The 11425-nt window shown below is 44.1% G+C and overlaps 1 protein-coding gene across 4 annotated transcripts in view; it reads left to right on the forward strand.

The window, feature by feature from the left end:
- Positions 1 to 8135, forward strand: part of LOC146205895 (protein O-mannosyl-transferase Tmtc3-like) — a 431454-nt gene extending 423319 nt beyond the window's left edge. For all 4 annotated transcript variants that reach the window (XM_084590561.1, XM_084590560.1, XM_084590562.1 and 1 more), the window contains one exon: positions 5306 to 8135. In XM_084590561.1, coding sequence (XP_084446687.1) covers positions 5306 to 5644 — 339 coding nt within the window. In that variant the 3' untranslated portion in view covers positions 5645 to 8135. The remainder of the gene's footprint in view (positions 1 to 5305) is intronic.
- Positions 8136 to 11425: the final 3290 nt, after the last annotated feature.

Genomic DNA, 11425 nt, shown 5'->3' on the forward strand with positions numbered 1-11425 from the left:
TAGTGCGGAGAAAGCGCGTGTCATAGATTACCAGAAAGTGCCAAGCACCGAAGAATATGGATCTGTGTGTCGCAACTTTAGAGAAGAATTACGAGGGACTTTAGCGACTAAAGTAGTTAAAGACGAAAGCATTAGTGCCGCATTCTGCTACGCAACTAGAACTAATTAAATAATTAATTATCAATAAATAAGTAATAAATTAGACGTTGAGTATGCGAATAATTATTCGCTTAATTAATAATTAATTCTTTATTTGATTGAATATTAATTCGTCGTTAATTGGTAATTTATTTAGTCATTATTCAGTATGGATCATTGACTGGTATATGGCCATATAAGACACGCATTCGGGCATACTGTGGTGGTGGTCTGTGATTGGTCGAGACCTCTATGACCTCATCCCGCCTCGGCCAATCAAAGCCGCCGCAAAAGCGGGACGCGTTTTGTCCGTGACAGCATGAGCCATTAAAGGCTTTCGATTTAAAAATCTTCCGGGTCCGAATTTACATCTGTACCGTTTCTTCCACAGCAGCTACTATGCAAACCTTGCTTTGTTGCTAATGCTGAGCATGTGACTGAGAGCGCCTCAAACAGGCCATACATATGTCCTAGAAAGCGCAAAAAGTGTGACAGTCACGCTTGTAATTCATGAAAATTACATGTGACATGTAAATAGAACAGTATATTGAGAAAATAAACGTGCGTTCTGTAGCCATGTTGAATTCAAATAATTACATAGAAGCGAAAGTATAAATATGCGGCAATGCTCGCAATATCTGAATTTTTCTCGTGAAGTGTTACTTCGGCAGTGTCCTTATTATTTTGAGCATTTCAAATTTAGACACCCTTTGACGAAAAATCATCTCAGATGCGACGCGGAACGGAACTAAAATTGAAATACTCCCGTGGTCCCTATTCCAAATCTGCAGTAGAATAACCAAACTTCCCACAGGCAGCATACTCATACTTGAACTGGCAGTAAGGCGCCGCTTACACGAGTCTTCATGCCAGAATGCGCAAATATAACAGGAGCTGAACACAGAGCTTACCCACTAGGGACCTGACGATCAAAATGTAACAATGCGGCGACGCTATCTGCATAGCAAGGGTAGCAAATTCGCAACAAGGTATGATAATAGGAGAAAATCTACAGATCCCCTTCGCAGGAGTAACGCACGGAAATCGGGCAAGTAGTAAAAATGATCATTGTTATAATAATAATGACGGTTATTATTATAATAATTGTTATTAGTATTATAACAATAACCGCTGCATATTTTCTTATTGTGCTACTGAGCTTCTACTTTTACATTTCGAGCAGTCGCTCCGCTGCTGGCCGTGCATACGTCATGTGAAAATGCCTATTTGAAATTCCCCTCATCCTGACGCAGCGACTACTTTTCAGCAGATGAAGCCATAGACGATGGTGTGTCTTGAGAAATAAAATGTTTTAGGCTACAGGGTATACCAACATATATGTTATAGTATGCGCAGCAGTTATACTTCGCTGCGTGCGCACGCCTGCCTGAAATGTCTGACTCTGCCGGCTCATTTTAGCCTTCGTCGCTTGGGGAAACGGCGGGATCATAGTCCAATGATATATGCTCCCTGATCATCTCAATTTCTGAATAATCTATGTTAACAGTGCCACTTCTACGGTCTAACTGTCGATTTCCCTCATCTTTTCACTCTGCCAACTCGAAACGCACATACGCGACAGCCGACTCGACGTCATCGCGGTGCTGAGGGAGCAAATCTCTGTGAGACGCGAGACGTCAAGCATGCCTCGTGCTTGCGAAGGTGACATCGCATCCGTACGCGCAAAACCCAGAAAATAACACCGTCCACGCAAAATTACGTGAAATAAATACTGCAGTTTCAAATAATTGCACATTCTGAATGTAATTTCAACGATTTCACAGAAAGTGGCAATTTCTCTGCAGTGTGCCCTTAACGCCTACGGTTAGCACTACTCTTCTGTTAGTTCTGCATTTATAAAATGACCATTTAATCACGATAATCAGCTGCAGCTAATCAATGTTTGTTTTTTGTTGTTTTTTTTTTTTTACTAGGTTTTCTGCAAGTCGCAAATAGCTCAATGAGCTCAATGAGCTCTGCTAATTAGCTCACCCTGTGTTGATGTTTTATTCAAAGCAGCGAACTCGGCCCGTGTTTGTAGGGCAACTGATTTCAAAGAAAAATTATCGGTAGCTTTGTACACAAGCTACGCAGTTTGCAAAAGGCTACATCGACTCGAAGTGCAGAAAGAATCTGCCGCGGAGGCTACGTGCATCGGTATAATAGCCCTTTATCTCGAAATGGTGGCTTGCGAGCTCCTCTATGTACAGGATAATATTTAAACATGCTGCCTGTGCGTGGTGACTGACGAATTTTATTTGGCAAGGTTTAGCTTCAGCATGTTCAAATGCAGCACTCAAATCCAGTGCTTCGACTGCTCAAAATGTATACAGCTGTTTCTCCTGTAAAGAGTGCACTGCCGCAAGAAGGCTCGTCGTGCAAAAAAGCCAACTTTTCAAACTTTTTATGGAGTCTTAATGCATTGATGACTAAGCTGTTGTGCATAAACAGATTGCTGTCATGAAAATTATTTTTGTTAATATACGGAGTTCTGTTGCGATACTAGTGCTTTTTTTATCTTCAAAAATGCGCAAAGGATGGCTGTACAGATTGTGTCAGAGCTGTTGACAACGTGTATAGTGATTTTTCATGCCTGCTGGAGCCGAACATTATATTACAGTTTTTATATATGGGTAATACTATCAGTCAAACAGTTCAGATCCCTTACATCCTTATCCCCCCCACCCCCCCCCCCCCCCTATCTTCCCCCGTTTTCTTATATCGCTTGTCATGCGGATCCCGCTCTTGTGTACTCCGTAAACTCAATCATTCAAGAGAAAATACATGCATATTATATTTAAAATTTGGAAGGCAAGCGAATACTTCAGGAGAAATAACTCAAAAAAAAATTATCTGGTCGTTACACTATAACCCCCCCCCCCCCCCCCCTCGTCAGAATATAAAAGTGGTTGTAGCAGCGCAAGCGCCGATTGAAAGGGTAAAGGCCACACAAATTGGAGGTATATTTATTTGTTTCTTCCACCATGCCTGAAAGTTTTGCTTCATATAAATTAGAGGAGGTTGGCAAGGGTTTCCTGACATGCATGTGCGAAAAGCTGTAAAAAAAAAAAATCACTTTTCTAGTTAAGAGACGGAGTGAAAAGGACGCGTGGAAAAAAAAAAAGTGTGGTCACAATGAATGCCTCGCTTGCAGTAATTGCTCACTGTGCCCCCGCATTGTACTGCCCCATTTTAATACCAGTCACTTAGTCACTTTGAACGTTGGCTCGAAAGGTGTGGCTGCAGTCCGGGTTAGGCGCGGAAAGGGGGGGGGGGGGGGGAGGGGGGTACAAACAACCGACGCCAGAGAGTTTGTGGAGGGCTCCGGATTAATTTCCGCCACCTAGAGTTTTTTAACGTGCACTGACATCTCGCACAGTACACGGCCACTTTGTGTTTTGCCACTATCGAAACGCAACCCCCGAGATTGGGTTCGAACTCGCGTCCTCAAGCTCAGTAGTCGAGCCCCCCAACCATCATCATCATCATCATCATCAGCCTGACTATACCCACTGCAGGGCGAAGGCCTCTCCCATATTTCTCCACTTAACCCGGTTCTGTGCTAGCTGCATCCACTTGACCCCTGCGAACTTCTTAACCTCATCCGCCCACCTAACTTTCTGCCGCCCTCTGCTACGATTTCCTTCCCTTGGAATCCAATTTGTTACCCTAAGCGACCATCGGTTATCCTCTCTTCGCACTGCATGTCCTGCCCATGCCCATTTCTTCTTCTTAATTTCCACTAGAATGTCGGTAACATGAGTTATTTCTCTGACCCACTCTGCACGCTTCCTATCTCTTAATGTTACCCGTACCATTTTGCGTTCCATACCCCTCTGGGTTGTCCTCAACTTAAGTAGAACTTTCTTGGTTAGCCTCCACGTTTCAGCCCCATAGGTGAGAATGAGCCACAAATGGGGGGCAGATTAAAGCAAGTTCATATACGGCGGAGGTACAGTTCGGTACAAAAATGAAGTGCGTTTATAGCTTTTTTTAGATTTCCTTAAATAACAGTAGCAAGGTTATTGTAAATGAAACTTTACTCCAGCGTTTTTAGCGGGAGATTGTTAATCTGATCCCGAAGATGACGGTGTTTCGAAATACATTCCACACCTGTTCCTTCCGCGACGAAGACTGTTTCAGACACCTCATGTACCGCATTTGCGAAAAGTAACCAGGCTGCATGGTTTCCTTTTCAATCATATAGTGGAGCCCCACTCCTCGAGCGCAAAGTATCCGGGGTAACAAGAACTCTTATTCTCACCTTTTGAGACATTCTTACTTCTTAGGGAAGACTTAAACTCTCTGTAACACAAGTGAAAAGAAAACAGTGCAGCTTGCTTACTTTTGGCAAAGATTGTACGTTGAAATGGCAAGAAGAGCTGGGCAAGGCTGTTCTGAACGGTGCAGCCGTCAGCATCGTCACTTTCTGATCTCCTGCCGACGGTACACTTCTATCTGCGAAGCCTCATTGCATCCGAGGCTTGAGGCTATTTACTCTTACTTTGTGACAAGCATATGGTCGACTCTCAGCCCAATGCGGGGCAGGCACTATTGCCTTGCAGGCGCTTAGCCCCGTGTCGAAACGGGGCAGGCACTATTGCCACGAGTGTCGAAACGTTTGCCTTTCTTCTTTTTTTTTTTTTTTTTACCGAGAAAAAATGTCGCCCGAAGCATAAACTACTAATTCTTTGGAACATTTATGGTCTGTCGCATTGCTGCTTGCAGAGCTTCATTTTTTTATTATCACTCGCGTCCCCTATTCGAACTATTGTCCCTTAAGGAATTTCGTTGCGTCTCTGTCGATTGCCGTCGCTAATTACTCGCGCAAAAGAGCAGCCGCCACTGCTATCGAGCTTTTTAAGCGAGGAGAAATGACAAATAATCTTTACTCCATGCTTCGTTGCTCATCTGCTCAGCGGCTCTGCATGCATATCCATGTGAAATATACAGAGCGCTGTTTCAGATACTGCACTTTTCACTACGCCCTTTTCCGCGTCATTTACTGGCATCTTGTTTCATTTTTATGTCAGCTTAGGTTATATGAGGGCTTTAAAGTTTTTTTATTTTTAGATTTGGCACAGTTTGGGGGAGTTATTATCTCGTTTCTGTCTCTGTCTAATGCATTACACTTTCTTTCACGCTAACCACTCTCCGGCTGCGGCAGTGCTACCGCAGGATCCTGGCCCTTGACCCCGGCAACGTGCAAGGCTCGCACAACTTGTGTGTCGTGTACGTGGAACGCGGAGAACTCAGCCGCGCCGAGCGCTGCTTCAAGCACGCCACAACGCTGGACCCCAACGCCTCGTATATACGCAAGCATCTGCAAGTCACGCAGACGCTGCTCAGGAACCGTTCGGGAGACGCGGCGGCAACCGCAGAACGCCGCTCCGGAGCCGCCACTCTCGCCGGCTCGCCACCTCAGCCGCCGCCCGTCCTACAGCCGTTCGCGGCTGCTGCTGCAGCTGCCGCGTCTGCGGCCGCTTCTTCCGCGAACGCGCAGTGACTCTCGCCGCAGGAGGCGTCGCTTCAAGAGGAATCCGTGGTTCGCAGCAGTCGAAAGTGTACCGGACGGCGCGAGAGTGAGCCGTCAACTTTCGGAACCGTTAACCGGACGGTGCCATTGAAGGGTCCTCCATGAGCCGCCGTCAGTGCCGCCCGGTGGCGAAAGCTTCGAGTGTCAGCGTTCCCTTGACACGTGTAATGTGTTGGAAAGCGTGGCCGGGAACACATTCCTATGGCTATGTTATGTACGCCATTGAGGCTTTGATTATGTGTGTTTGTGTGTACGTGCGCGACGACATCCGGAAAAAGAAGACAAAGTGAGATAATGAAAAAAAAAAAAGACATTTCCGGGTATATATATATATATATATATATTACGCAAGCTAGCGTCACAGCATTTTTTTTTTCTTCTTTTTTGCATCGCAAATATTTTTGTGCACCCGTCTGCACGGTGATACCTACAATGGCACATTCCTCAGATTACTCAAGCTACAAATGTGGCCTGTTAAAAAGCAATGAGATTGAACGAACATTCCTCTATTTCTCTTGAAGGTACACGTTGTTACGGGCTTACGTCTGGCTGGAAGTGTCAGTAAGGGACTCTTGGCTGTGTCGACAAAGGAAGACTGTCGCTATTCGTTTTACAATTGAGCACCTTTGTCTGAGACAAGATGCATAATAACAAGTTCCTAATTAGTACGGTGAACTAGCTACACAACTCGTTTAAGGGTACCAAAGACTTCTTGAGTTAAATAAAACCATACGTCAATGCGCCATGCGCTATACTTTTGCGATGTAGAGTTATTTCACCTAACCAATTACGATTTGCTTTTTTTTTATGTCCGATAAATTGATGTGGCAGGACCCTGTTTTGGTAGCTTCTACTGGCTGTAAAAAAAAAAAAAAATCGGTGGTTAACCGGCAGGATATCTTGGGTCGATACTTTATTGATAAGCATGTATTCTTTTAAGAAAAAATACAAACAAACGCGCTTTGCTTTGCTTGTTAGATCGTGTAAAAGTGAACTATTCTTCTTTTTTCATTTTTGGTGGTCGCAGCACAAGAAAACAGAACTAAGCTCTGAAGGGTAAACAAGCACGAGCGTTGAACTAGACAACATCACGAATCTTCCTGAAGAGAACGTAACTAATCCAGCCGATATGAGCCGTCATATTTCTTAGTCCAAAATATGCTATTCAACCAAATAAATAATGCCCTGTGCTCGTTTATTTCGTTCGGAGCATTTCTCGGCATGCAGCGCCTGAGGCGTGTGAACGCTGTGTCTCGGAAGGTGTCGAGATCCTAAAGCGATGTTCCAGCAATCTGGTTCCAGCAATCAGTCGTTAAGGGTCCTGCTCGCAGAAAAAAAGGTACAGGATTAGCTGTGCTGCTGGCTAGGTGAGCGCTTGTGCTTGTCTACCTCCTACCTCCCCGTCTTTCGTCATGTCTTCTTGTTTTTTTCCTTTTAGCGCTGCAACCTCCAAGACATGTTATAGTGCCACACTAACTTCCCTACCCCAGTTCAATAAATTTATTTTTCTCAGAACCAGCTGTGTTGAACGCTACGAGAACTTTTGTTACTCTTGTGAATACAGCAGGTCGCTTTTTTTTTTTTTTTTCGCGCTTGTATCACCTCCTGCTTTAATTTGTCCTTGAATACGTTCAATCAAAGAGAACTGCAAGAAGTGTGGCTTTTATTAGAGCCGCTGTCGTTACTTTAAGCATGTAGAATGCAATCGCTTTCTCCTAATCTCACAAAAAAGCCGCGACTTCTCGCTTCCGCATTGCGTACGTATAGCATAGTTTGTTCAAAGTGCCAAATTAGATGCGTGTCAAGAACTAATGAATATTATTTTCTTTATTTTCCTTTTTCTTTTGCACATGCATGGATGCTGCTTTCGGCTCTTCCTTCAATGGTTGAAGTAATAATCGGTACATTTAATAGTATCACTTGAGACCAATAGAGTTTCTGCGGTAATAAAAAAAATATATTAAATTCCGCTAAAGTGTCCCTAGGTTTCCGGGCCTTAGGGCTCTTTGAGGGTTTCATGCGTGCATTTCCAGTTTTTCGCCTGATATTCTTTTCTCTACGATAAAAGAGCGTATTCTCTCACGGAGTATTTTCGATATTTACGTGTCTACTGTCCATCGATAGAACCACACGACTATTCCACAGAGTCTTCTTGAATCTACCGCTGCTCTGTAAACGGCATTTTATTTCGTTTTTATTTGCGGCATTGAGATCACAGCTATGCCGTAACTATTTATTTTTATGTAAATTTTGGACAGTATAGTAGCCGACTACGCAAGCGAACAAAATATTCCTAGCATGGGTTGTAAATAGTCGGATTTGACGAAAATGAAGTGGTCTAGAAATCGCACTTAACGGGGCGTCACATCATGAACACTTGCATCTTGTATCACAAACCAGTGCTTGAGTTTGCCGCCGCTAACGAGACATAGGATCTATATTTCGGAAGCAAAAAGTGAAACATTATTAAGAAACGCATAATATACATATATATATATATATATATATATATATATATATATATATATATATATATATATATATATATGCAGATACCTAATGCTGCGCACATACCGTTTGGATACGAGATTGTGAGCGCCTGTAAATAACGCGCCATTATCGCTTGTATATATTAGATTGGATATCCGACGGTCGTATAGAGGAGATGTGAAGTCGTTCTATTTTGGAGTATTGCGCAAACAGTGACCGAACATCTTGCAGGTCTGTCTTGTCTGTGTATACGGCGCATATGTTATGACTGGTGCTTCTCAATGTACACTACAACAAGGAAAAAAAAAAAAAAAAAGACTATTGTTAGACCGGCACTTCGGCGGGAGGCTGTGTAGCGAATGCTGGTGTGCGCGGGGAGATGTACATAGACATACCGAGAAAGAAAAAAGAATTTTTCTATTAACTCAAGTGAGAGCCAGAAAACTGTTTTAGGGACCACGGTGCACTTAGCTAGAACAAAATGTCAGTTCGATAAGTATTTGATCTCTGCGCTCCGGGACAAATCCGTTGCCTCCTGCTTTCGCCAGTTTTTCTTTTTTTTTCTCTCTCTCTATCTCCACTTTCCAGCAGCAACCGCTCCTCAGACCTGTGTTGCGTGGCGTGGACCGTCCCCTGTGGGGGCATTTTTTCTTGTCTACATGCTTGCATTCTTGGGGTTTGCCGATGATACTCGGCACACACTTGCCGATCACTGTGTTGTGCTGCCACTGCTTATTGCCCTCCCGTCGTTCCAGACTGTTTTGTGGTGCACGTAATTGCCTTAACGCCATCCCGACCCGAAACACTGTCCTCACCCGAGTTTGGAAAAGTTGTGTTCACTGTTCTTGTGCGTTAAAAAAAGTTTGCGTGATCGTTGCCGCCAGTCTGCGGCCATTCTTGTTTTAATCAATGACTGTCGGATGCGTAAGGAAGGATTTGCAGTGTTGTTGTCGCTCGTGTTTTGGCGAAATAAAACCATACTTCGAAATAAAGCGCCCATATAATGCTCTCGCTTCATTTTTCGCTGGTGCTGTTTTCCCAAAAACCTTCCTTTAAGGGCACGGTTTTTGTTCTCTTATGGCACCTACGCCAACGCTTTTTCGTTTGAATTTCTCTTGTTACCAAGCGTGCAACAGCACCCTTACCCAGCAACTTAAATGGCCCTTAATTTAGCACAGCACATGTCACTGTTCCGCCGTGTACAAGTTACAGGAGAACAAAGCTATTTGTGATATATACATTGCTTTTTGCAAGGGCCTTCATTGAACTTTTAAAGCGTTAGCTCTACTGAGTTAATTTGCGAGTTTCGCGTTATCCCACGTTAATCCTAGACCCAGTACCTCATGCGTTCCACAGATGACTCCACGTACACGTGCGCCACATGTTGTTTAATCTCGCGGTGTGCACCAAACGTCATCTTCATTGTCGTGCCCAGGCACGAGGACCCTATGCTATCTCCGCAGCCGATCACGCCTTGTATAAAACCACAACACACTCTCACTCTGTGCATTAAACATCGTCATCTAGACAACGTTCCATCAGCCCCACTCCTCCATTTAATCTGGATAAATGCGCCATACACATGCGTCATCTGCTTGAAGACAGAGACCACGCAGCCGTGCCAGACAGGCTGCCAAGACCATCGAACAGCGAGAGGCCTGACGCCAAACAAGTCCGTTGCCGAGTTTTCCGAGCGCGGAAGCGAGCCAAGATCGAAGCGACAGCAGCGACTGCGGCTGCGACCGATGACGGACGCTCGGCTCGTGAAACTTGAACTTTCCTTCATATATATATATATATATATATATATATATATATATATATATATATATATATATATATATATATATATATATATATATATATATATATAGATTGTGAGCCTTTCACGGATCTTCTTTCATTTGTACATACCATAATCTTCTTCTTTCTTTTGTACATACCATCGTCATCGTCCCGTGACGCCGGCTCCAGCACGCGCCTGGGTTCACCATCAGATTAAAACGCTGACACGGCGTACCTTGCCTGCCGTCACGACTTTGGCGTCTGGACCTGGCCTTCTTTCACAATATATATATATATATATATATATATATATATATATATATATATATATATATATATATATATATATATATATATATTGTGAAAGAAGGCCAGGTGCAGTCGTGTCCGACTCTTCGTGACCCTATGGACCATATCACGCCACGCTTTCCGGTCTCTGTCTTCCTAACATCACATAACTTCATCTGCAGCTCCTCGAGGATGCCATCTAACCATCGCATCGCTGCCTACCCCTTCTCCGGTGACCCTCAGCCTTTCCCAACATCAAATATTTCTCCAGCGACTCCTCTCTTCTCATCAGATGACCAAAGTAGCTGAGTAACTTTAGAATTTGACCCTCCAATGAGCAGTCAGGGTTTATGGTCGACAATATCGACTGATTCGATCTTCTGGCCGTCCAAGGAACTCTCAAGAGTCTCCGCCAGCACCACAATTCAAACGCGTCAATTTTTCGGCTGTCAGCCTTCTTCACAGTCCAACTCTCGCATCCATACATCACAACTGGAAAGACCATAGCACGAGTTATACGGATCTTGGGTGGCAGACTAATGTCTCTGCTCTTTACTAGGCGGTCAAGGCTAACCATTGCTCTCTTTCCCAGAAGCAGGCGTCTCCTAATTTCATGGCTGCAGTCTTCTTCCGAGGTAATCTTGGAGCCTAAGAACAGAAACTCTGTCACAGCTTCCACTTCTTGTCCATTGATGCTCCAGGACTTGATAGGGCAAGACGCCATGATCTTTGTCTTTTTAATGTTCAGTTTAAACCCAAACTTCGCACTCTCTTCTTGTACGCGCATCAGAAGTCTCTTGAGTTCCACTTCACTTTCTGCCATTAAAGTGGTATCATCCGCATATCTAAGGTTGTTGATACGTTTTCCAGCAATCTTCACTCCAGCTGAAGACCCGTCCAGACCGCCCGTCCTCATGATGCACTCAGCATATAGGTTCAACAGGCAGGGCGACAGTATGCAGCCTTGTCTCACTCCTTTCTCAATCGGAAACCAATCTGTAAAACCATGCCCAGTTCTGACTGTGGCCTCTTGCGCTTCATACAGGTTCCGGAGGAGACAGATGAGGTGAATTGGAACTCCCATCTCTTGGAGAGCTTGCCACAATCTGCTGTGATCTACGCAGTCAAACGCTTTCGCATAATCAATAAAGCAGGAATAGATGGGTTTCTGGAACTCTCTTGCTTTTT

Source organism: Amblyomma maculatum, chromosome 1 (genome assembly GCF_055883805.1).
Source record: "Amblyomma maculatum isolate TAMU_Amacu chromosome 1, ASM5588380v1, whole genome shotgun sequence".
In the NCBI taxonomy this organism is placed as follows: Eukaryota; Metazoa; Arthropoda; class Arachnida; order Ixodida; family Ixodidae; genus Amblyomma; species Amblyomma maculatum.